The 26,884-nt window shown below is 39.3% G+C and overlaps 1 protein-coding gene and 1 long non-coding RNA gene across 4 annotated transcripts in view; one reads left to right on the forward strand and one right to left on the reverse strand.

The window, feature by feature from the left end:
* The window catches only part of LOC128150764 (uncharacterized), a 113,019-nt gene extending 107,135 nt beyond the window's left edge, over window positions 1–5,884 (forward strand). Inside the window, exon 5 of the long non-coding RNA XR_008238166.1 lies at window positions 5,830–5,884. This is a non-coding gene — a long non-coding RNA (uncharacterized LOC128150764). The remainder of the gene's footprint in view (window positions 1–5,829) is intronic.
* The window catches only part of ALDH1A2 (aldehyde dehydrogenase 1 family member A2), a 60,797-nt gene that overhangs the window by 27,118 nt on the left and 6,795 nt on the right, over window positions 1–26,884 (reverse strand). For all 3 annotated transcript variants that reach the window (XM_052807268.1, XM_052807267.1, XM_052807266.1), the window contains exons 2-4: window positions 6,166–6,270; window positions 5,828–5,968; window positions 4,100–4,229 (exon numbers count right to left, since the gene is read on the reverse strand). In XM_052807268.1, the coding sequence (XP_052663228.1) occupies window positions 4,100–4,229; window positions 5,828–5,902 (205 nt within the window). In that variant the 5' untranslated portion in view covers window positions 5,903–5,968; window positions 6,166–6,270. The remainder of the gene's footprint in view (window positions 1–4,099; window positions 4,230–5,827; window positions 5,969–6,165; window positions 6,271–26,884) is intronic.

The raw sequence follows: 26,884 nt of genomic DNA on the forward strand, positions 1-26,884 counted from the left end.
TTTGCTCCCATTGTCACTGTCCAATGCCAGGGGTATGTGCTTTCCTTCACATGGTGTGAGAGCATGCAGGCAGCTGTGGCCTCTACCCCATTCAGTCCAGAGCTGCAGCCAGCCTTGTTTAGTATCGGGGAAAGGGCTAACTTTGCAACAGGGAGTACATTTCGGGAACCTGCTTCAATGTCCTGTACTATACATCTGGTAACAATAAATGGGTTAACCCGTAAACCTTCTTGGGTTTAAGTAAAGACTTCAACTTGAATTTGATTAGAAATAACTTATTTTCAGGTCTGCTTATTTCTGTACATCTACTTTACAGGATTTGCTCAGCAGAAACCTGAGCTAGAGTAGCTAATACATCAGCTGGGGGCCAGATACAGAGTAATTACGAGAAAGGTAACAGAGGTCTGCAACCAAGACAAGGGACAGAACAGAGGAAATAAAGGAGGGAGAGAGAGAGAGAAAAGAGATTCATATCAGGAAAAGGAGGAAAAGAATAGCTGATCAGTCGGTTTGCTTTGCACTGACAAAATGTCATTGCACCATTTTGGTCTCTAGATGCTTAACAACTTCCCAGTGGAGATGAGAATATTTGTTTCACAAATTGAGATGATAAGTTTGATTTTCTAGGTCATCTTTCACAGATGCTAGCAGCGGTTCACAGACCATAGGAATAATCATCAGACCAGACAGAAGTGAAGTGGAAGTCAAAATACAGAGAAGTATATACCAGCATAACTGTCTTAAGTGCTCAAGAGGCACATAGAGGAGTCAGCTAAAAATACCAGCTTGTAGTCAGTAGTACTGTGAGAGGTGGATTCTCAGCCAGAAGGATGGTGACAACATAACAGTAACATAGTTACGTTAGCACTGTCTGACTTTAGATTGTCACTGCATAATCATTGCCACATGCCTGCGTGCTTCATAACATAAAGTTATAGATAACCTGAACCTGCTTGCCAAGTCAGACAAATGGTGGTTAATTCTACCAAATGTAGGCAGAACTTTCTTTCTGCAGAGCAATACCTCCCATGCAGAGTTGCTTGCCCTGCTTTCTTCCACTAGGCTCTAAACAGCTGCCCTTTTTGACACCTACTTCGAAAGTTCATCACCCACAGACTTACTGTTAAGATGGGATATCTGAGGTTGCTTTCTAACAGTATCTTTGTGAATGTATGTGACTTGAAGTTATTCAGAAGCTTCAGATGCCTCTGGACAGGCCAAAGAGGTATTTAAGAGCCGCCTCGTCGCTAATGTAAAATAAGCTGTTACCATGGCAAAATAACTCAAGATTGATGAAATGAATCACTTTTTCTGAACATTGAGCATAGAAAGCTCCCCTATGCTCAGAAATTAAATAGGAGACTTTTAAGACATTTTAGAGTTTTAAGATTAGTTTAAACAAGTCATGCTAATGACACTTATTCTAAGATGCTATTGCTGACGATTGTTACTCTTATCCTTCTACTAGATGGCAGCCAGAAGAACATTGCCTGAGAGGATCTGACAGTCTGATCCCACATCCAATCTAAAAATTTGTCTTTAAAAGTTTTTTTAATATTCTCAGCTGATGTAAACTGGCATTCTTCAGTGCTCACTGATATTAATAGAGCCAGATCAATTTGCAGCTGCTTAGCACCTGGCCCAAAGATTTTTATTTTTTAATCAGAAAGAAAGCCCCATTTATCCAGGGATCTCACTTTGGGACAGCAATACCTTTCACAGATGGGTTTGCTCAGATTTCCATCAGGACTCTCTGTCCCGGATATTTGATTTGCATAACAAGCATAATAGTCACATGCCTCATATAGCAGGAGACAGCAGACAAGTGGGTGAGGAGAGCTGAGTTGGTTCTTTAAGCTGTATCATATCATATATTGATTTAAAGATACATTTTTGCTTGCATTCTGTTTATTAGTTTAACATTTTCTAGTCTAGCCTCATTCTGTTTTAATTTAAATCATCAATGCTTTACGCATGGGAGCAAGCAAAGGGCAGTCTGGAGGTTTTAGCAGCTCTGGGACCAAAAGGAATGTGACTGTAAAACGCACTGTTCTTCTTCTACTTTTCTATCACTTGCCTATTTTTATTTTAGAGGAAAAGAAAACCTCAACGGGAACAGATGAAAGATTGGGAGGTTTCAGATTTATTAGCACACTGAACAGAAAGAGAAGCAGATTTAATAGGGTTTTTATTTTGTTTTTGTTGTTTTCTTTGGTTTCCTTTGATGAGCTGATGGTAAGCGAACGTAAAGAACGCCATTGTTTAACACTGGCCTTGCTCTAAAATAGCTTTATGAGAATGACAAATTTATGATGTGAAACCAGAGGAATACAGAGGAGTGTTAAACCAAGAGGAAGAACTAATTGATACCCTGAAAATCTGTGAATGGACCTACAATTCTACACTACTGATAACTGTGTTAGCACTGAAGTTTGCGTTTAGGAAGGCATGCTGAAAATGTGCCTTTCTCTCCCCCAGCGTAGCCCACCTCACTGAAAAAAATCAGGGTTTTCACCTGATACACTACTTGAGGACAAGAATAAGCAAAGAATATTTATTCTCCCTAACCTGGCAATGCCTTTTGGTGACTAACCTAAATTCTACGTACCTGCGGGGCTAACGAGTAAGAAGGAGGCATTCACTGACCAGAGAGAAAGAGATTAGGGAACAGGAAATTTGCTGAATATATGAATTTATGGTGTGCTCTGCACTTTTGCATGTTTAAATGTGAAGTGCAAGCAGCAAAACCAGGATTTATGGATCTCAGCCTAAACGACTGTGGAAATCTTCAAGAGTTCTTACAGAGGAGTCTACACCTGAAATATTAATATTGTCATTTCTTTGGTGAAAAGAAACTAGTGATGATAAACATCAGTCAGTATATACTGCAATTTTAACAAGCTGAAACACCATGATGAGTAACTCTGCAATAAGAGTTGCATGATCTGTTTTCCTCCCAAAAATTTTGGGGCCACATTTTCAATTTATCTGCTTGCCTAACTTTGATAGTTTTGTGCTTTGCTGTACAGAGGCAGGCTAGTGTACTGCAGATATTGTGTTACATAATGTAATTTTATGGAAATAGATGGGCAACAGCAAAATTCATTTACTTGTGAGTGTGCCTTCCTGGTTTCCAGTAAAGTGTAATAAACATGCATGCTCAATGAACAGTGTGCACCACAAAGCCAAAAAGAATCCATAGAATAAATGTTGATTTTCTTTACTGTTTTTCCAAAGATTTATTTTATGCAGGTAAAAGATGAGTACATTTATTTTAATGACTGCACCTGCATAAAATCATTCTTTGCTATCATGTGCCATTTTGCATAATTACAGCAGTTGGTACATCTAGTCCAGACTGCAAATGTGTATGTTCACAACAGAAAATGCAGCTTGTATTTGTTAAATAGCTGGGAGGGAGGGGCAGGAGGAAGAGACTTGTTAAATAAAAATAATGTTAAGGATTTTTTCTTATCTCTTTAGCAAAAAGAAAGAGCAGAATAACTAATTTCCTAGCACTCGTAAAGATCTATCTCATACGTACCATATAAAACTCATCCCACTGAATAATTTGAAGAAGCATATATAACAAAATATATCTGATACATATGTACAGGTCTCCATAGTAACATTACAAACTCAAAGTATAAATGAATTTGGATCCAGTGTTAGTCCCAAGTAAAATTATTTGCATAGGCAGTAAGAAGACATATATAAACAAGATATAAATACGTTAAGCATACTGTTTCTTAAAAAGGCAGCTAACACTGTTGTCATGTGTTCCAAGGTATTTGTCAGGCTTATACCACATCCATTTTTATAAGTGCAACAATATTTAAATGTAGGTATTGAGCTATCTCCTTCTCAGATGGACACATGCAAAAGAAACAAAACACTCTTTGGGATGTGCATGTAGGGCAGAACAATAGCAGGTCATCTAGTCCAGCCCTTGCTCACTTTTAAACAGCTGCTTCAGCAACATACTACACACTAGAAGACCAGAACAAGGTTCTCTTCTACCTTTCACAAAGCTGTAATCTATTAAGCCGTTTGGCCATGAGAAGGTTTAGGTGCATACCTGTGCTTTAATCCCCCTTACCTACAGGAATGGTCATTCCATGGATTTTGTCTGCCCAACCGGCATAATACCTCAGGGTTTTTATGACTCCCTGAAGATCTACGTAGAAAGCTTGCAAGAAAGGTTTGCCACTGTTCAGTGATTCCATAGTCTAGAGGACAAGAAAGAGTTAAGAGATATAAGCACAGTAGCATTTTTAGACTATTGTACTTAAGTATTCACTGTCTTAACAGCTCTTCAATCATGACAAAGATTTTAACCAAGACCAACCAGTTACACCTTGGCATAGTCTTAACCCAGAAGGTTCAGAACAACTATCTGATCCCCTTTGTTACTTCTTTTTGCAAATGTGAACAAAAAACATTTTCCTTAAAAAAAATCTGGTTACTTCTGGAGTCTTCTGGAATGACTATGATTGTAAGAACGTTTGTGCGCGCGTGTTTATGTGTCTGTCTTGTGGGTTTGTGTGTGTGTCCACATGCATGTACATGTGCCTGTGTGTATTTTGGACCTAATAGCCACTGTATTTGGTCCAGATACATAAATGCTAAATTGCTTTAATCAGGAGCCAAAATAAAAATGCCTGTCAAGCTAGGTTCTGTTATGTTAATGATAACAGCTGAGAAGGGGCTCCTTGTAACCCCATATTAATGATGTGAATCCATAAAGAGAAGAATGGACATATCCCTCTTTATATAATTGATGTGAATATAAAAATTTCTCTATATGGCTGCCAAGACTCCTGCTGAGGTCTGAGATATCTATACTGTACAGCCAGTTTATTTATTGCCATCAAATAAACAAATTCTCCTCTAGGGAAGCTCATAAATTAACAAGCTAATGTCCTTATTTTTAAGTTAATATTCCTGTTTTTAAAAGTATCTTATAAGCTATCCTCTTAGGGGTTCCTAAGATCATTTAGCAAAAAGAATCCAATACAATATCCTAAGATGTTGAGTAGCTTAACTCATTCTCAATAGCTGTCTAATAGAAATCGTTAAGAATGGGCAAAGTACACCCATGTGTAACACACCAACCATCAAATGAGTTTCTGTAGAGAAGAATGGAGGCCTAATTCTGCACTGACTTATATCCCCAAGAGCAATTAATGGCATTGCCTGCAGTGCAATTCAGTAAAGAACTTGGCTCTAGAAATAAAAATCAAATGACAGGCAGAGTAAACTTGATTTGCTGTGCACTTCCTTCTCCCTGTGGCGATTTTACAGTATACACTGGTGGTAAGATGATTTAAGTGTTGACAAAGCTGGAATTAAGATGTTCACCAGCTTAGTTCAAAGCACTTGACATGCGGAAAACAACATTAACAATGCCACCGTTTAGATGGCTTCAAACGTGAGCGAAATAGTGCAGTACCCAGAATTCATGTTACCAGTTGAGTGTCAGTAAGCATTTTATCTGCCATTTCATTAATATCTGCACAAATCACTTCACTCAGTCTTCCATTTTTTATTTTAGAAAAGTTACAAGCATGCAAAACAGGCATACATGTGTCTGCACACCCATTCATTTGTCTGATGTCCAATTTAAAGCTCATTTGAGTCAATTGGAAGAATCTCGTTGACTTTTGTGAGCTTTGGATCAGGTCTTAAGTAGACAGTCAGCCATCTTAGCCATCAAGATGAGTGTAGTTTTAAAATATAATTCATATTAACACATTTATGAACTGAGTTTCTCTCAGAATGTAAAACTGACAGGTGATTTGACTGTTAATTTTCATGTGCCACTTACAGCAAGAATTGCCCTGTCTCTTTCGACCAAGTCTGCAAGCTTATCCAAAAGATGGCCTCTTTCTGATGCATCCATTCTCCTCCAGACTGAACCTAGAGAAAAAGCAAGGCGAGCTGCCCTCACTGCTTTGTCCGTATCAATCTGTCAAGAAGGAAGAAAAAAACCAAAGGCACTGAGGTAAATAATATTACCAGGCTTATGAAATTCGCTACTGTACAACCTTAGTCACGTGATGGGTCTTGGAACTGTGATTAATGAAAGAACTGTCCAACAGTGCTATTCTGGACCTGTTGCTTTGATCTATTTATGCATTTCTACCCATTCATGGGATGTGTTACCTTGTCAGCTTCCTGGATCTCACAGATCTGCTCTCCTGTTGCTGGATTATATACTGGGAATATTCTCCCACTTTCAGAATTTTGCCACTCATTATTGATGAAAATCTAGAAAAGGAAAAAAAGTCATCAGTCCTCCTGCATGAACAAACAGTGATGTATATAACAACAAACTCCTAGGAAAGGCTGCAGATTCTAATACAAAAGAGTTGAAACTTATTTATGCCTGTGAAAATTATGGTTTTCAAGAGTTCAGGCGAAGGGTCAGCCCCTGATGTGTTTCTGTATTCTGTGGCAGTGTCACTATAGAAGCAACATCAAACTCTAAATAACTTGGTTGACATTCGATTTGGTTCAAAAACTGTAACAAATAAACTAAAAAAAGAAATACCTGTATCAGACAAAAAGCCTTGAAACTGCTGGAGACAAGACAAGGATTTGGAGTAATCATTCAATTCAGTAAGTAAACATTTGGTCACTGATACAACCCAGTGAAGGCTGAATAATCTCAAACATCACAGTTCTTCAATACACAGTCAGTTGATTATGGCTACAGTGATGGCTTGCAGCACAGAATTAACTTGCTTATCTGCTTGGAACAATGGAAAATGTTAAATTCTCTCAGTGTTGACATAATTTTAATTGTCATGGGCAAACCAAATTTGAATTTTAATGGTGCTGATAACAGCTGTCTTGAGAGAGGTAATGACAAATGAGTTTATTTAAAGTAGATTTTTAGTGGTAGCTGCATACATGCCAGTTATTGTCTACTGAATGACTTTCAAGAACAGGATGCAATTATTTATTAGCAAATATGAAAGAAAAACAACTGAGTGAAAGGTTTTCCAGGTATTCTGACTCTTCCTGTCCTTGAAATCTTTCTAAGAATGAAAGTGTTCAAAAATCCAGGCACGATATGGGTTCCTTGGAGTTCAGGTATCAATGTTCTTTCATTGTATTCCATGAAATACAACTTCAAATGTGTAAGGGGAGGTTCTGGCCTCATTGAAATCAATGGGAATTTTACCACTGACTTCACTGCAGGCAGGAGTTCACCCCTAGATAGAAGGAATGTTCACCACCCTTTTTTGCATGAGGGGTTAAGCTGTGTTAATAGAGACAGGGACCTTTCTCTGGTTAAAGCAAAGCAAAGCCCCATGCCCCATACAGATCCTATGACTGTGGATGAGTAGAAAGCCAAGGGACCCTTTGAAAGATTCAGGAGTCTCAGTTCCAGAGATACTCAGGTGGTAGAAACTGGCCTATCTTTTTAGACCGTGGCTACGGAACAAGAACGAATTATACCAGTCCAGTTTCCTCACAGAACCACCACAGATGCCAGAACAAAAATCTGTCCCACTGATTAGGCAGACTAAACATCACAAACAACATGTCCAGAGTAGTAGTTTGCCACCTCTTTAATCTTGCACTTTCTGCTGTCTTACTACCATGCAATAAAGAAGCTGTTACATTTGTACTGGTACGTGGCTCAGGTCAGCCAGATGAGTTCAGGGAGACAATGGAAGACAGTTCGCACGTAAGGATTTCGCTTAAATGGTGTCAGGTTGTTGGTTCCTTTTTTGTTTGCTTTCTTTATAGCAAAGTTTGATGTGGTAAAACCAGGACAAAAAATTTACATGTTTTTCACGTGGAAATGAATGGAATGTAATACCTGTCTTTTCTAGTCAAAGAATAGTATGATATGATTATAGATCAGCTGCTGATTTTTTAGGCTTGGAATAGTACAATGAGGATAGCTGCACCAGCCTGCCAACTAAATAGTTTAAAACTTACTCTAACTCAAGTGTTTACAAGTTGTTTGATGGCAAAAAAAGCGTAAGCATCAAAATGCTGGGTGTTTAAGGAAAGAGCATCACCAAAGTTTTAACATATCTGTAAGGAAGGAGGGAAACAAGTAGAGAGCTAGTTATAAATTGATGAGAAGAAACTGAGCTGGGAAAAAAAACCCAACACTGTTCTAGCAAAACAAGCAGCCAAGAGAAAATACAGTCAGAAAGCTCAAGAGGAACAGTTGCAACACCAAAGGGTATGAAGTGTCCGTAAAAGAAAAGAACATGGTGGGCACACTGGTGTGCCTGTGCATTTTAAAGTAAAGAAATTGCACACTCATATTTGCATATGAATGCATATGTGAGTTTTCTGTTACCAGACGTGAGCTTGCTCAACCTATTCTCCAAGCCAAATGGAAGCCATTGTAGCTGTGTTCTTCTCAGCAGGGCTTATTAGCTCAGGCTCAGTGCCACGCTAACTGCAGTGACATAGCTTCTGGTTCAGAGCTGACTCATGTCCAGCTGACTGAGGACATGGGCAGAAGGAACCTGTGCCTGCCTGGAAAAGACCCTGGCAATGTAACAACTGTGCATAGAAACCAACAATTACATATGCTTTTGCTTTTATGGGTGTGTTTCCATCGTGTTTCCTCATCTTCCCTGTGCCTCTAGCCTCAGCCACTTTGCTGTGTGCCCTTCCATCCATTTCAGAGTCCATCCTTTACTTTCACCCCGTTTTTGTTTTCATTTTCAGAGGCAGCTGAACCCAGGACCTACTGCACCATTACTCATCTATCGCTTTCTTTGCACACTGTATTTATCTTGAACCTGTTCATGTCCTTGGACTGTAAGCTCCTCAGACCATGGGTGGTGTCTTCCTGCTCAGTGATTACACTGCTTTGCAAACTGAAGTACTGGTCCCCGTTAGGTCATTTTGGAGCTAACCCAGCCAAAATAAGATAATGACAGAATCACCAGTATGATCTCTAGTGACTAACACCATAAGCCAAAATCCTCCGGTGTATCATTGTCACTTTTTAGACTGTAAGTGAAACAAAGAATCTCTGAGATCTGTGACCTGTATGGAAGAAGGATTTTGCTGTCATCTTTTCCACTGAGTTCAGTGGAGTTAACTCCATGCTCAGCATGTGGCGGGGTGCACTGAGGAGGGAGAGGAAGGGAGAAAAGCTTGCAGCTTCAGGAGCAGATAGCCAAAGGAGATGTAAGGATGTTTGTTTAAGGTTACAGTATATACATAAACGCATAGGTTCCTCATGTGATCTGTCTTGAAAGAATAAAACGGTTAGGTTGAGTACAAGAACCTGAGAAGCAGTGGCAACCACAATTTAGTACTCTTCCCTTATAGAAGTGGTCTGTTCTTTTTTAAAAAGTTTAAAAAATGTTAACTACATTCTGCTGGGATGAACACCTATTATCACAGGGTACGTATTTGTTCTTAAAATACATTTCACCATAGGAATAAGAAATAGCGCCTTGGAATTACAAAAGAGTGTTGCAATTCATGTTGACTGGAACTATAAGGTGTATTATTTTATTGAACGCTCCATTTATCCCACAGATTTAGAAGCAGCACAGTAATAGCAAATATTTCAGATAGGACATGGGAAGGATCTATTTGGCATAAAGTTAGAGTTGAAGGCAAGAGAAATTGCTACTGTTAATGGTTAATGTTAGTTTCTTCCTGTTCCACTTTCTATAAACAAGGTATTGCCTATACAAGCTCATTACTGTAAACTGAGCACATTTAAATTGGCAGTAAAATCAGAGCATTTACTCTAGTGCACAAATAAAGTACCTAGTCCCATGTTTTGGAACAGTTTCAAGTCTTGAAATCCAGCAGCTGGCGGCTTTACAAGCAAAACCTTACACTTAAATAATTCACTTTTGAAAGTTTTAGGTGTTCTGTGTCAGGTAGTACCATTCAGCAGATATTCCTACCACCAAGACGCAGATTCTTTTGCAATAAATTTGCATTCACAGGGGCTTTTATAACTCTTCCAGCACTACTGACTCCAATGGCTGTTGATTAAACATATATATCCTGTACATTTAATCTGACTTTCATTATGGCCACTTCGTAAAAATGCCATGAAATGGACAAGCGATGACACATTGTAAGAACAAGGAATCCCTGCAAAGCCTCAAATTGGGTTTTTTTCTGCCTTATTTATAGTGACCATGGTAAAGGCTAACTCTAAATCAGGGAGAATATTTGACAGCAAATGTTCCTATCTATGGATTATATATAGCCCATCCTAAACACCAGATGAAAAAGGGGTAACCCTAGAAAAAAGAAGGGCTTGCTTCCACGTAAATCATGCTACAAATTGGACAACACCCAGTGAGTTCATTGTTCAACCTCAATTGTGAAGGCTATTCACATTTACTATTCCCCTGGAATCAATGTTAATTAAGGCTGACTGGGGCTGTAAATCAGCCTTTGGTTTTTACAGCTTAATTCAGCATTAAGCATATATATGTAAATAAAAGGTAACTGATTAACCACTTGAGTTTTCCAGGAGTTACTGAGGTAATTTGTTTTTGTTTGAGTCCTAGTGTTCCCTTTTGTGATTTGCAGTAAGGAAAAGAAAAAGTATATAGTATGTCACGTATTTGCTATGCAGTATTGTGAGTAGTTAAATAATCTGGCCTGTTGGGTGCTATCAACAAAACTGCCAAAATGCAAAGAGAAGACCGCTTGAAAAATTTTGGAACACATGAACATTCAGTTTGCCATATACTCTCAGTAGAGCCAGTAACTGCAGTAATGTCAGAGCAGGAAGAGAAAAGGCAAACCTTCCTGTTTTACTTAGGTGTCCCTGTCAGTACAGTGATTTGGCCAAGAACAAACCCAACTGGCAAAGCAGACAATGCCTCTTGTAAAAGTGAGGAATCTGGCTGTAGTTGGTATACAGTGGTCTAAGGAGGAAACTGAATACTGTTTGTTCACCAGCAATGCCACCTAAGGCAACATGCAGAACAGGGCAGCAGCTGAGGTAGCGGGTGGGTGAGGGGTGTATGTGTGTGGGATGGGGAAGTTTCAAACAGGACTTACAGTGTAATAGGTGCAGTTGGAGGCTCCCAGTTGCCCCTGTGAATGTGCCCTTGGAGTGTCATCATTCTCGTGAGATCTCATCATAAAGGTCTCTTGATAATTTCCATTCCTTTCCAAATGAAAGATGGAGAGGGCATGGCATTTTCCTAAAAGAACAGGCACATCCCTCCTGGTACTGACACTAACTTCTTCCTCACACACCCATGTTCTCATAGAGCTTTAGACAGAAGTTTGCAAGATAATGGTCCCACCACATATTTGCTAGGTTCAAATTCTGCCTGTGGTTAATTACATACAGCCGCTGTTGACAGAGTTCCATAGGACTAATCAAGGAAGCAATCTGACCCATCCTACAGGGTACATGACTGTTCAGAGCCTTTGAGATACCATATCATACAAAAAAGTATACAAAGGAAAAGTAAAATTCAAAGTTATCATGTAAAAATGCAAGTTACTTTGAGACTCTGCTGACATGCAGTTGGAAGGAAATCATATATTGCATTTTGCATAACACCTGCATTTCAAAAGCATTATGCACCAAATTCAATGGCATTTTTGGATGCTCATCAGTTTCGAAATCAAGCCAAGAGGAAATGTTTTTAGCATAAAGCAAAGCAAATTAAGCTTTGCAAATAAACAACTACAATATCTTGTTTAAGTAGCCATCTGTCCCAGTTGGCTTACTAATAATTAGCAACTTAATGTTCATTTCAAACCATGCAGGTAATTGGAGTGGTAAGTATTTAGAGAGAAAGCGATGTGTACAAAACCAGGCTGAACAATCTAATCTGCAATGCAGTAGTAGCAAAATTTAAAGCAGGGAGAAAACGGATAGGATTTTGTGTTTTCATCACTACTTACCAGTGAGGAAGTACAAAACAACTATCTGTGTGCAGGTGTGTATAAATAGAATTAATTAAAATGCAGCACAGAACTAATACCTTCTTTGCAGCTCTTAGTTGAATGAGATTTGGTTTCGTGGCACTACACGTTCCCTCTGACATTCACCCAGGGGCTAGCCCTGGATTTGGAAAATGGAACTGGTTTTTAAATTCACTGGGGATTTCTGTGTGCTCACTGCCTCTCTTTTTTGTATTGTCTTCCATTAAAACGTATAGAAAAAAAGTAATATGGGCTCCTTTAATTCATAAGAGTAATCAACACAGGTGGCAACAACGTAACTTTTCATTTCCTTTCTTGAAAATGTTCTTAAATGATGTGTGAGTGAAATGATGATCTACATTCTTAATTTGATATTGCTTAGTGGTGATGTCATCAGACATTTTCTTCAGGCTCCCCAGCTGTATAAGTAAGAACTTCAGCCAGTGGACAGACAGCGGCCTAGCATTCAGCTCTTTGGAGGTGGAATTATTTTCCCATGGATTTAATAAACAATGTTTTTGTGCTGTTGCAGCTCCAGAAATGTTTTTTGGTACAGGAAGGGGATTTTAACGTCCAAATAATAATGGCTTCCCACAGGAGATAAGGTTCTGGATGAATGGAGGAAGGAATGGGAATTTCCTAACTCAATTGATTTAGTAGCTGGTTATAGTTTCATTCCATCAAAGATCTTTTTTTCATATGTCACTTTCTCCTTAGAGATCCTTTGACATTAAATCTGAAAAGATGGGGGAGGGGGCATCAGATGCCAAAGTACTTTATGGAAGAATCACAGCTGTTCAGCCCTCAGCATCTTCTTATTGCTGGAGACATTAAGAAATACATAATGGCACTTTTTTTTGGGGGGGGGGGGGACGGGACGGGACGGGACATACAACAATTTTAGAGGCATGCAAAAAATCCAGCAGCAGCATTTCCCTTGGTAAATACTGCATAACATCACAGATACCGGGCACCTGTGCCTCAGTCTGGTCAGGAAATTTCATATCCTTTCCCATCTCAGCAACTTCATTTCCTCTCCTTTGGAAACATTTCAGGAGTCCTAATGATTAGTACAATTGTAAGGGAATGAAGTAGAAGGGATTGCCAATCAGAGGTGCAGCTTGTTTATTTTCTCAGGCTTTGTTTTCCCTCACTTTTATGGCTGTCTTGATACAATAAATCTCTCACATTCTAGCCAGAGTGTGTTGTGGGGCACTCCTGGGAGTGACTGGAAACCAACAGCTGGCTATGGAATCAACGAAAACCTGGTTTATAAGTAGGCACTAGGAAAGCAAAAGCCAACCCCAGCAGACTGATTGCTGACTGGCCAGCAATTGATCCGCAGTGCTGTTTTACTTTGAGAAGGGGATCGTTCACATGAACAGCAAGAGTCACTGCTCCTTGCTGGCAGTTCACAAATCACAAGTAACAGGCCACAGACTTTGAGGCCAACCTCCCCATTCTCCGTGCACAATCCTGCTTCTCAAGGCAATCCACGAATGAGCCTTTCACTGGGCAGTGCCAACAACTGCATCGCTTTCAAACGATACACCTACATAAATCAAGGCAGGCTGGCTGGCTTGAGCATACAAACAGAAATGGTTACCATGTCGTTCATTATAGTTCAGTCACTAGAGGTCTGGTCCCACCCACAGTAAAATAAAAGGAAAAATCCAACTGGTTTCAGCGGGAGCTGAATCAGGACCCCATTGATGAAAAGGAAGCAATGGTAACAGCCTCCAGAGGGATGTTTGTACTGGGAGACAAAGCTGTTTCACTGGAAACTTGACACCTGCTCTAGAGCCTGTGAAGTCTGTGAGGGCCAAACAAAAGCAGAACATGTTAATTTTTATTTTTCTTCTTTGGCTGCTGGGTTGTCCTGGCTCCTTCCCTGACACCCTCCCCACCTCCAAAAAAAAAAAAAATTGAAAAGGAAGAAGAACTCTTTTCTAAAGCTGTGTGTGTTTGGGGGTGTTCAGGTTTTTTTTTAAAACTCATTTGGACCTCAGAGCCAGAAGGATAACATCATGGCTTTTAGACATGGTCTACCATAAATGGGGGTTTCCTTCATAAACCCAAGCTTGCAATTTCATTCAAGAAATCTAGAGTCCAAACTTCAGAGTGTACTGAGAGGGCTGGAAAATTTTAAACATTTACAAACATACTACAGCAGGAGGATCAAAAAAGTGGAATCAGAAATAAAATGCATAAGTGAATGAGGCTGCTCTGGTTTCGCTGTCAGCACAGCACTACGTTGAAATCTAGTAGACTTATGCTTACGCAACCTGAGTCCTGTGCCAAGGGTACATGTCCAGATGAGAAGACTAGAGCGTTCAGCTTCTCTGGATGTAACTAGTAGCAAGGCCTGAGCCAATCCTACTGAAATCAAAAACAGTCCTTGACATCAGTGGACTTTTTTTGTATCAGAAGCGAAGCATTTAAAATAGGTGAATATATCAAGGTCTCAGTGACATTTCAGTGTGGAAATCATATGATCTAGCACATAATGGTGGCATCTAATGCAGAAGCTCAGCCTCCTTCCAGTCCCCGTGGGGTGGGAGGAGAGGGAGCAGCACTCCCTCAGGGCAGGACCTGCGCCTCAGGTGGGCTCAGCCACCCCCATCTCTGCCCACCCCCCCATAAGGGCCTGTCTCACCAGTGGCTGCTGCACTGGCCCACTCATCTAGACATCTTGTTTAGGTGCCTAAAGGTGGATACAGCGAGTCCCCCACAGAGCCAGCTCACAGTATAGGTTTGGGGAATGGTATGCTAGGAAATGGGCATGACTGGGAGGAGAAACGGAGGGAATCCAGGGTCTCTGAGCAGCAAATGGAATTGGAGAAAGGGATTGAAGCCTCCTGTCAGTCTGCTGTGAAAGTGGAATGTAACATGATTTTTTCTCCCCTATGTCCCAAATCCCTCACACCAAATGCTTGACCTGCCTGTCTTCCTGTCTTAATTAGTCTTCTGTCTTTCTGGGAGTTGGGTCTGTTCTTTTGCAAATGGCAGCACATCAGACAGGGGAAACCTGTCATGTTTATTTTCTAAGCTGTAGGGGCACCCATTTGAAAAAACTCCCAGCTTATCTAAACGTCTTTGTTTGTATGATTTTGAATTAGGAAGTGTGAGTAATTAGTTAAGAAGATTAAATAAGTCTTAACAACATGCGGTAGCATGCTTACTTTCCTCCTCCCCCCACCAAGTATTTCCTGCACAAAACCCAGGCTGCCAAACTGTGATGATACTCTTTTCTATTTTAGTTTCTCACTGTGCCACATGCTGATATCGCATCAGTTATTTCAATTCAGTCTCATTAAAGGGATTATTTTGTGCCTGGTTGTTCAAGAAAATTAATCTAAAGAGAAGAAACTTCAGATTGTATTGTCTGTTGAACTATACCCACCACAAACATTTTACTCCTTTTAGCTGCCTTATTAAACCTGCGGGAAGAAACTTTACTTACAACGCATAAAGGCTTTCCTCAAAGTAATTTCTACTTTTTTTTCAGTTAATGAAGAATTTATCTGCTGTTAGTAGCACAATACAGGAGCAATAACAGTTTCCCATAGCTCAGATAGTACTTCATGTATTCCTAAGAAACTAAGCTCCTAAGCTTTACTTATCCTTTCACTTGTGAGGCTCTCTAATTGCTGGAGAAGAACATTTACTGTCTTGCTTAACTGCATCAGAAAACATTGTTTCTGAAGCCCAGGTGACTAAAAAATTAAGTATGCTGTACATTTCTACTAATAACAAAGAAAAGCCATCACTGAATGATTTGGGTAAGGATGGCAGTATTTTTTATGGAGTATGATCCTTGATGTCACTTACTGCAACTTAAAAAAATGAAATAATGAAAGATTTCTAAAAATCCATTAAGTCAAGAGTGGAGAGGAGGGAGTATTTGTTTACAGAATCAATTATTGGCCTGTCACTGGGCTTTAATGAAGTTGTGGCTATTAAGAACTTGATCCTGGAAACCCTTCCACAAGCACTCATTTGAAATGGTGGGAATGAGGAGGGGTTTGTACAAATAAGACAAGTATTAGTCTGTATAGTTTTCCTGTGTTTTGCATCATTTGTGTATTGCAAGTCTTGTGTGCTCATTATGCATGACCTAAAACAGCGTGATCTATTTATTTGTACATGGGAAACATGTTCTGCCATTTAAAAGAATCTAGCAGATCATCACTTGTAGGTAACTGTCATTTTAAGTGTTCATCACCAGAGAGCAAGTTCTTACTTTGAAATTAGCTATGCTGCATAAATAAATACTCCTAACTGGCTTTCAGACACTATAGGCAACACAGAAAAATAAAATGGGCAAATTTATTTTGACTTAAAAGCTCTGAGAAAACTACCTTATAACTACACATGAGAAATTACTGGAATGTCAACTTCATTTGCAGTGGCCCCTTATGGCCTGATCACCCTCCCTGGCACGATAAATCACTGGCAAGATCCTTACCTTAACACGTTTGATCTCAGCTCAGCAAGACTTGGGTTTGATGTGAAGAACTCCAGATCTGTTAGGTCAGAGACAAATAGCAGAGCCACTGACCTGCAAAGTGCTAACTCTGTATTAGACCCAAGTGAGCAGCCTTAAGCTCCTGGAAAGTTTGCCTTCACTTCTACTTTGCATCCTGAGTATTTTCAGATATTACTGTTAGCATGTTTTGCTAAATGATGCCAGTGACATTTCCTTTCATGTCATTCTGCACATACAGAATCCACAAACTGTCAAACAAACAAATAAACATGCAGTATGAGAAGCATTATCTTGGATAAACTGTTAGAATTATCTGCATTTAGGGCAACATGAAGTAAGACTCAGTATTTATCAGTTTCTACTTCATTTACATAAATGACTTGCACTGGCCCTTTTCTACCTAGACCATACTTACTAATATCATAAATAATGATATTCACCAGTATGCTCATTAAGGTGATCGAAAGTGCTTGTATGTACATGTCTGTACATACAGAAATTCAGACTACTCCAAAAAAACCCCCCAAACAATCCAGCTTGTGACATTTGCATTCAAAGTCTGAGCTTTCACAAAGACCAGTTTTGTGGCCACCCAGTTTTGTGGCATTGGTTTGAAACTTCCTTATTGTCCCGGTTAAACAGTCACTTATCTCTACGATAGTAAGCAGGAGTGTTAGTCTACCAGAAAATTGGATGTTCTTAATGGCCTTTGGGGGAGAATAGCTTTGCATCATCAGCGTTAAGTTAAATCACATTAAGTACCCACTTACAACGTAGGGATTACCACTTATGACATCTTTGGTGAAAGCCTTTAAAACAAATTGTTGTGTTTGTTAGAAGAAGCTGTGAGATAACAATTCCCAGAAGTCTGATTTATAAACTCTCTTTGCTCTTCAAGAAGATGCAAAGGAACCCAACACCTCTCCTCTCATTCAATGCTGCAATGAAATCTCTCTGGCTGGAAATTCTTTTCAATAAAAAGTCTTGGGAAATACTGATTTATTTATTTTAGAATACTCTTCTGGAGAGAAGAAACCTTTAGCTAGATCCCCTTTCCGCAGAGTTCAATTCTGATTTCTCCTCCAGTTCTTTCTGTTGATAAGCCATCGACTTTACCTATACCAAACTGGAACAGGTCTTTCTACTTCTTAGTATTCATAAGGCTGATTGGGGAGAACTGGGCTTAAGCTGTCAAAGTAGCATGCTGTGCTTGGATACCTGACAAATTTACACCCCAAAGTACACTGTGGTGCTAAGACTAAAATTGGATGTGAAGCGTTCTTGCAAGAGCTGATTACAGTCCCAAGCAAATAAAACACTTCAGGGTATAGCAAAATAATGCCAATATTTGACAGAGTTTAACATTTTTATATGTGACTGGCAAGCTATTCTGTATAGAGATGTAGGCCTGCATGAAAAATGAGCTCTTCTATTTACCTTTAAGTAGAAGCAGACTAATAATTTTGAGTGTGCAAATTAAAAACATGACCCTCAACTTTTGCCAAACATACAGCATTAAAAACATGGACTACGGCAAAAACAAAACCTAGCTATACTGAGATTTCCTTAAATAAGCAAAGTACATTATAAGCCTTGTTAATAAAAAGCCTTCCTTAAAAACAAATGTTCATATAGGCAGTCCTGAGATTCCCCCCCCCGCCTCCATTTCCTTTAAAATTCATGTTTCTTTTCGCCTTTCTAACCAAATTCCCTTTTTCTCTGCAGGAACCCCTTGTAATGATACCAGAATGTGGGCAAACCTCATTAGTCTCCCTGCTGTTTACAAGACAGGATTTATGCTCAGTATAGTGAACACAATGACACATGATCACTAAATGGCTAAAATCACCATCAAGACTTTAATCTGTGAAATTTTTCACCCAGACATTGCAAATACTATTGGCATGTAAAGGTATGAAAAACAATATTAATTACAATGAACATATGTCACCCAATGCCCAGCTTTCTGCAAGGAATATACCAATAACTAGCCATTTGTGAAGGTTAATTTCATGCAACCTTTGGCAGTTATCTGGTATAAGGTATGTCGCCAATTCAATCCATTAAGTAATAACTAAATTCTCCTGGGACCTAGTTGAAGTCAAATGTTGTTATTCCAGGTTCACTGCTTTTAGTCTCCCTGAAGACCATTTAGGCAAACAGCTGGAAGAGCTGACTACAAAGGTTCCCAGTCACAGGGAACCACTAGGAAAGCAGGTAAAGGCTTCTAACCAGGAAATAAGTTATCAAGGATTTGTCCTGTTGCTCCCTCAAAGAGAGAAATTAACTGAGACAGAGAGGAAGAACATGAACACATTTGTGTTTCAGCTAGAATCCAAACATTAAAAACAATTGTCTTGGCTGATGGGAGGAAGAGCTGTGCTGCACCAGTTGCTGGGCATGTTCTGCACTGGGCTCCTGGTTGTCTTCTCAATAGCAGGGCCTGCCTTCTCTCTCCATGTTGGAGCACCTTACTAAAATAAAACCTTTGAAAAGCGAATAGAAACAATACCAGAGACAACAACCTGGACTTCCAGTACTGTCACTGCACTGCACCAATGGAAATACTCCTCCTCCAAACAGAAAAGTACAGAGGGGAGCAACACCTCAACCTCCAGCTTCATTTGAACTCATTATACAGCTGTTCCAGCAAGGAGGGCACTGCCTGCCAGACAATGCTCAAGGGAATAACAACAGAGACGACAACTGATAAAGTGACACAGAAAGCAAGCAAAGAATGCAAAGAAAGGGGTCTTTTCATCGATACTGTGTGCGAGTGTATAGGTGAGTGCACAGAAAAGTGTGCAATTAATACCATATAGAATTGTAGACATGCATCCACATGTAAACACTAGCTCTGAAATTCATCTGTATTTCCCTCTCCCAGAATAGTACGTACAGAAAAAGAGGTTTTATCTTTTAGCAGTCGGGCTGGTTTAGCAAGAGATCCTGCCTCTGACACTGACCTACTGTCTGAGTTAGTCATGGTTACACTCCCACAAATTTAAACTCCCCCATCTGTGAAGGAGCCTTGTCACCAGTTTTACAGTGAGATTGAATCAATTAATGCTTTCTAAAAGCTTTGATGGAAGGAGCGGAATATTAACACTTGCAGTTGAGCGATGCTAGCTAAAAATGTCTTTAGTAATGTAACAAATGGATTTTAAAATCACTGTCAAAGGGTTGGACCACCAAGACTAGGTCATCATCAGCACAGCTACCCCATTTAGTGTTAGTCTGGTATCACAATTTCGGATGGGCAAGTGAGAAAGCAGAGCTTGATTCTCACCTCTCAGGAAAACAGCATCCCATAGACTTCACAAAAGACAGAAGAGGCTGTTAAGTAGCTGTGGTAAAGAAAGTGTGATAAGGACAAAAAGAGGAAGACCAACAAAACATCAAGCACTGATGGAAAAGGGGCTGAAGGCTTAGCCAGATGTCCTGAAAAACACGTGTGCATGTTTCTCAAGGTCCGTGCAGGCCATTCTGGTACAGTGTCGCTGCAACCATACATCACAACTGAAGAAATTGGAGAGAATAGAAAAACCCCCTTGATTGGGAAGGGCAGGTGGTAATTTCTTGGTAGTTTCTAACTACTCAAGAATAAACTTAAACTATTCGTATTACAGCTGAAAAAAACCCCACATAAGCAAATGTAAAATGCATATGTTATGGTATACTGGTAAGTTTTAAAAATACCCAGTGGAATCAGGACAGTGCTTTTATGCCTGGATGCAAAGAACATTTAAAATAAATTCCAAATATGCTTCAAACAACAAAATGAAGTGGGTCTTTAAAAAAAAAATAATCTATGTATCCAACTGGCAGTTACGTAAATGCCTTCTCAAATCAATTTGACAGTGTAAAGAAGTATTAAAGCCAGTTTAAAACTAATGTCTATTTTAAGGACCTTTTACCCTAGCAGAGTGGTAAATAAGAGTGAGGTGCAACATCATGTGAAATGCTTTAGTGGCTGAGCTGAAAAGACTTTACAGGGTTTTTCAACTAACTAGATCACAATTTTCATCTAGATCATCTTATAGTTAGGAAATAAAAGTTCAAGTGCCTATAAACCAGCATAAAAAAAATCTTAAGCGTGAAAATGGGTGATCCTGACTGTATCACGGAGAGGGGAAAAAACTAGCATTTTTTTAGCATAAGGGGATGAGAATTATCAGAGGCATACCATGATTTCTAGCTATAAGCCATGTGGGGAGGACAGGCCAAGCTGCAGAGAGGGGGGACTAGCTCTGTGTGCAAGGAATTGCATGGATATTTCTTGGAAGAGAAACATAACACATTATGTAGACCCATGGATATAGAGGTGGTGTAGGTCATGAAGGATAATAGCAGGAGTGAAGTACTGACTTCTGGGTAAAAGCAACTGAAGTGGCACTGAAGTGGAAAAAAGAATATGAAGGCAGTAAGACTTGTACAAAACTGCATATTAGTTCAGTGAGAGCTGCATTGAGATAGCGTCTAGAGAACATGGAGTTGTCTGTATCCTAATCTAAACAACATTTGGCATAGTCCTGTCAAGGACTAAAAATTGTGTCTGAAGCCCTGAGAAATGGTTACCACATAAATAATTTCAGCTTCATTGCAGGAGAGAAACACATGAAGAAGCCCTACTCTCTGGGATATTAAACTTCAAGAAGCGGATTTTTTTTGAAAGAGGAAGTAACTTAGAAACTCCCTGCTTGAAGCTAGGAAATTAAAATCCATAGAATCAGCATGGAGGCTTAAGAATGTGAAAGAGTCAAAGAAGATTTGCATTCCGAAGGCTAAAAACGGGAAGCACAAGCAAGAAAATAAATGGGGTGGCTAAGCAGGAAGATACAAGAGGAAATGTAGGCCAAAAGAAAGAAACGAAGTGCTAACTTTAAAAGGCTGCAAAACACAAAATAAAAATTAAAAATTGCTACTAAATATTCTGAAGAAAAATACCAAAAAGGTAACACAAATAAAACATCCAAGAGAAGCCTAAGTTAAATAAATAAGCAAATACAGGCTGTGGGAGAGGCAGTGGATTCTGAAAACAACCTGGCTATGAAAAGACATAAAAGGGAAACTGAAGATATTTCCAGAAATGGCTGCTCATTTGGGGGGGGATCTTAATTTGGCTGTACCAAAGTAGATTATATTTCTGGCCAAAATTTAGTATGTGTTGTAGGGCCAGGGGAAGAAATCCCAAATGCTAACGAATCTCAATTCTTCCAGTTTTCAAAAGCTGAGGCATCAGGAATTGCACAAAAGCCACTAAGGATATACCAGGGTGGTGGGGGCAGTGATGATGATGATGTATTAAGTGGTGTCTTTCCCACTGAAGCATGAGAGAACAATGGCGCAGCACAGACCTGTAAGGACCTTCCAATTGGAGAGATCTATTTCACGCTAAATGTAGACCTGAGGTTCTGACCAGCTCTAGTCTCTTGAGGCCAAATTTAAGGCATGCTGACCTATTCACAAGAGGATAAAATCAACTTTTATATGACAGTCAAATAATGCCTGTATTTACCTGAAATAGTAAATAGCTCTGCTTTGGAAATAAATCAGTCTTACTTTAGAGTGAAGCCTTTACCTGTGTAAATATGTGTGTTTGGAATTTCTGTAGGGAAAGGCACCTTCTGATAGTTTCTGAGTCAAAACTGAGGGATTTTGTGTAATCACTGCTAGATGATAAGAGCATGGTAAGAGGACAGTGTCTCCCTGGCATCCCCTTCCCATCCAAGTTCAGCAAAGAGGATGCAGCCTGTTCTTCTGTGCAACACTTCCTACGTCTTTGTGACTTTCCAAATGGATTTTTGTAACTCACTTATTTTAAATAGGGGCATACCGGAAATCCACATAGAAATTAGCAAATCCTTTTTGTAACCACAACACCTGCTGTAGGCCTCTCCACAGCTGTCCCACCAGCATCCCTTTAGATTCTGAATTCAATTCAAAGCCTTCATTACCTACGAATCCCTCACAGATTAAGGTCTATATACTCTAGTGGTCAGTGCCATCCTCGTGTTTTAACCTCCAGCTGAGCTCAACCGAGATTGAGCTGAGCTTAAACATTTTCATTTGGGTCACAGAATTTGATGCGGATGGTTCTCTGCTCTGAAGTATTTTCCCACTTCAGTCCAGCAAAGCTGGAATGTATTATGTTTCAAGTCATAAGGTAAAAATCTAGTTCACTAGGCTCTCTGGGAAAGGAACTGACTTCCAAGTGAACAAGAATGAAGTCCTTTTTTTCTTTTGTCAGTTGGAGACTATTTCAGCAATGCTATTGCAGCAAGGCTTTGATGTGGCTTCACATATCGTACTTTTAGTAATGAAGTGTTCCTAAAGCTTAGTTACACTGCATAACTTAAAATTGATGTGTTGCATTCATGTCACAAAGGTAGATTGCTATTAAAGGTAACAGAAAATGCTTGTCAGTAGAAATACATTTTTAGACAAAATCTGAAATATGGAACTTGTTTTTTTGGAGAAAAAACAGTTAGGTGTATGCAGTCTGAACTGGAATTTCTCTATTCATTTGAGCGAGCACAAAAGTAATGAATGATTGGGTCCTTAGATGGCAATCGTTTTTTTAGACTTCAACTTGCTCAATATAATACTTAGTAGTAAGTCTTCACATAGCTATTTATGCACATATTTGTACTTGAGTAGGAATGCCAGCACTTGTCTGAGGATTCCTCACTAGAGGACTGCACAGAACTGCAACTTCCTGAGGATTTTTTTTTAAACCTTTACACATCTGTACTTATATTGATATAGCTTCCTTATAATGTTGTCTCTGTATAAATGCATTTTTTGTCGCTCATTTCTTTCAGCTGAACTAAAGTTGATGTTTTGGTTACTTGTTTCAGAGAGCAAGTTCTACTCTTTAAAAAAAACCCAAAGAGATAAAAAGTTGTGATTTTTTAGAAGTGGAGAGAATTAAACAATTTCCAAAAAATAAATAGTGAAATGTTACAGTTCAGTCTTAGGAAAGATAGCTACAAAACTGTAAAAGAAGAAATGTGACTTTATGCAGGATCTGACTAAGAATTTATGATATGGACCACTGAACTCATCTTTTGTCATTTATCTCTGTAAACCTGTGAGATTTCTTGGAAGATAGTTAGTCAAATGAGGAGCCGAGATGAATCAGTGGATATAATTTATTTAGACTTTAAAAGGGCTTTTGATGATAAAGTCCTTAGCAAGAGGCTATTAAGGAAAGTTAGTAACCATATGGTGAAAGATAAAGTCCTGCCATGGATTAAAAAGTGGTTAAGAGATAAGATAAAAAGACTGGAAATAAATGGATAATTCTCCCTGGAAAGGGGTTAATAGCAAGATGCCCCTTCATTACTGTGACTAGCAATCGATATCTTGGTTCACCTGCTTTTGCAGATTATTAATAGTAAGGTACATAGTTTGCAGATAAAAATAATCAGAGTACTGAAGAAAATATCACTAGGGCTGAAGTTAAAAGGCATTTGGGCAACTCAAGGGTAGATGAAATTTGCCAAAGGTAGTAAATGCAAAGCAAAGCCTGTTGGAAGGAGAGGTTCAAATTACTTCTAGATGCCGATATGTTCCCAGTGACTTGCAATGTCTATGGACAGCTTATTGAAGGCAACTGTTAATGTGCATTGTAAAGAAGGGAAGAGAAATGGATACAGTGGTTCCATTGTGCGGTGCTCCCAGGAACAAAGCAGTTTATGGCAGCGAATAACTTCAAACTGGTGGAGCCCATTAAGGTCTGTGGGGAACAATTTTGCATGGACAGGGAGATGGACAAGCTAGGCAGAGATCATCAAGAACTTTTGGACTGGTGGGATTATATAGAAAATGCGGATACATCAAGACAGAATTTAATATGAAAATGTACCAGGATTGGTGAACTTCTGTGGGAAATGTTTCTGAAGGACAAAATGGAATGGAGAATTAAAGAGGGATTTTTTTTGTTAGAATGAAAGTGTGTGTTCAAGACACATTATCCCAACTCAATACTCCAATATTTAGAGTTAATGCCCAGAGAGCCATAGATCTTGGATCAAATCCTTGCTCTGTCTGACATCATGAGTATTCCTAGAGCAAAGACCTGAATCCTACTTTTCCTCCGTGAGTGTCCTGCCCACGGGGCTATCAAGTTGATATCTCTCAGGCCTCACAAATACTTACAAGTGAATTATCTAACAGGAGAGAATGTGAGACTCTTTCCAAGGATAGCCAAAGGTAGAAAGCATCTACAATTGGGACCTATCCACCATCAGAAAGTAGGGATCCATATTCAAGTTTCTGCTCTGTTTGCTTCAGAGCAGGGGTATGAATTTGGCTGCTCTTCAGCTCGGGCAAGTGCTCTGATTATTAGTGACCTTCTGGTTTTGGTGTGCAAATAAATTCATGCATCTTTTGTATTGGAATACTTGAAATCATAACATTTTTTTGCAAAGATGAGAAAACCACTAATTGCATAGCTCTTGTCTTTCAGTATTATCTGACCTTACAGACTGCACAAAGAGAAGAAAATTTCCCCCTAGCCAGCAATATAGTATTGTACATCTTGATGTGTTAAACCAGTCTGCATTTTCCCTTAAGATTCAATCTTTCCCTAAAAATTCAGCACAGTAAGAGGTCACTGCTACAATAGTTACCTACTCAGTAATATAGTAGTTATCTGCAGTAGTTATCTAGTTGTTGCCAGTTTCAGCCTGGTAATTTCTGTATTTTTAATGCTCTTGAATTAACATTGTTATAGCAGCTGTATTGGAGTAAGCAAAGGCAGGGAACTGGATACTTATGAGACTACCATTGTTTCTTGATCCCTCATGCAAAACCTGGGTAAATTGGATTTGTGCAGAAGACCTCAAAGGTTTGGGAGGAAAGAAAGAATCCTATATTCAGGCTGTTAATTGAAAAGAAGTGCATAAATAGTTTGCAATTGCTCTATGGGTTGATGAATTATAATATTAACCACAAAGTATGAACACACTAGAAGAGAATTCAAACCATAGATATAAACAACTGTAAATCTAAATACAGTATATACGCTAAAACTTCATATATGATGATACAGAGGAACATATCTAGTGTCAGCATCAGATGCTGAAGTGTTCCACAAAGGGGAAAAGTAGCTGTTCTATTTGTCTACGCCTCATGCAAACATCTCTCATTCTCTGTGCCTCATCTTTTGTAACTGGACAGCGCTCAACTGAGCTGACCCGAAAGGCTAGCTGATTTCTTGAACTATCAGTCACTGAATCTGATTTCAGAAGGCATTAGTGAGCTCATTCAGGGAAAGACGGGTGAGAAAGAGCATGTATTCATCACTTACCTCAGTTTTGCCAAAGCTTCTCTTCAGTTCAAAAAAAATGACAAATATTCTGCATATTATTCTAAATAAAATAGATTTCCTGCCTCCTATCTTAATGTCAGTCTAGAATTTTATCTGGAAAACACGTGCTAGAAATTGTGGTGAAAAGAATTTATAACAGTGTTCTGCAGCATTCATTTCTGGGCAGTGTCAAGAAAGCATAATGGGAATGAAAATACAGAAACTGAGTAACAAAACACTTCAAACCCAAATGCTTATCATATGAGAATTTGAAATGTATTTATTAGTTCTTGTCTACCCAGAAGCAGTTTGCCTAGACTTAATACAAACTGCTGTATAGAGTTTTCTGTTGCAGTGCTGGGCAGTTTATCTGGTCTGTGCTTAGAAACTGACCTGATTTTAGCCTATGGTGTAAGAGTAGAGGCAAAACCCTTTTATACAGGACAAAAAAATATGGTTGTCAGCCAATTTACAGGCTATTACTACAGAAACATTTCTGTACCTCTTCACCTCCACTTCACCCCTTTAGAGCACCTCTTTATAAAAAGCTTTCAAAACCACAATTCTTCAACTTTTCCTTATGCTAAAGTTCTTCAACTCTTTCTCAGACTTAAATCAGCTGGCAAGCAAGAAACAAAACATCCAGCTGGATTAGTGTCCCCAACATGATGCAAACTTGAGAATGTTTGTTCACTCAGTTACATGATGTAGTGAGAGAGGTAGGACAGGACAGAACCCTAGGGTCCTCATTTTATACCAAGCTGTCTTTTAAAGTCAACATGAGTTACTAAAACCACTGTGAAAATACTTTGTAAAGCAGATTTGATTATGGCATAACGAAGGATAGCCACGTCCTGTAGAAACACCTTTAGCCCCTCAAATGGAGATAGCAGGAGGAAAAAGCTGCAAAGGGCTCAATCTGTTGGGCTGATTCCATGTCTACTGTCAGATACTTGGGAGATGCTCAAGTCTCAGGAGGGAGAACAGATTTTGTAAGAGCATGAAAGAGGGAGGCATCAATATAGTACTAAGCTGAGAACCTTCTGATCACCCTCAGAAGCTATCAGGTTCTCAGAGCCATCAAACACGGGGGTGGTGCTTCCTGTACAAAACACGCTAATAACGTGCCCTTACCGGATGTCATACTATGGCTTATCTCGCACATCTGA

This window comes from Harpia harpyja, chromosome 14 (assembly GCF_026419915.1).
Source record: "Harpia harpyja isolate bHarHar1 chromosome 14, bHarHar1 primary haplotype, whole genome shotgun sequence".
Taxonomy (NCBI): domain Eukaryota; kingdom Metazoa; phylum Chordata; class Aves; order Accipitriformes; family Accipitridae; genus Harpia; species Harpia harpyja.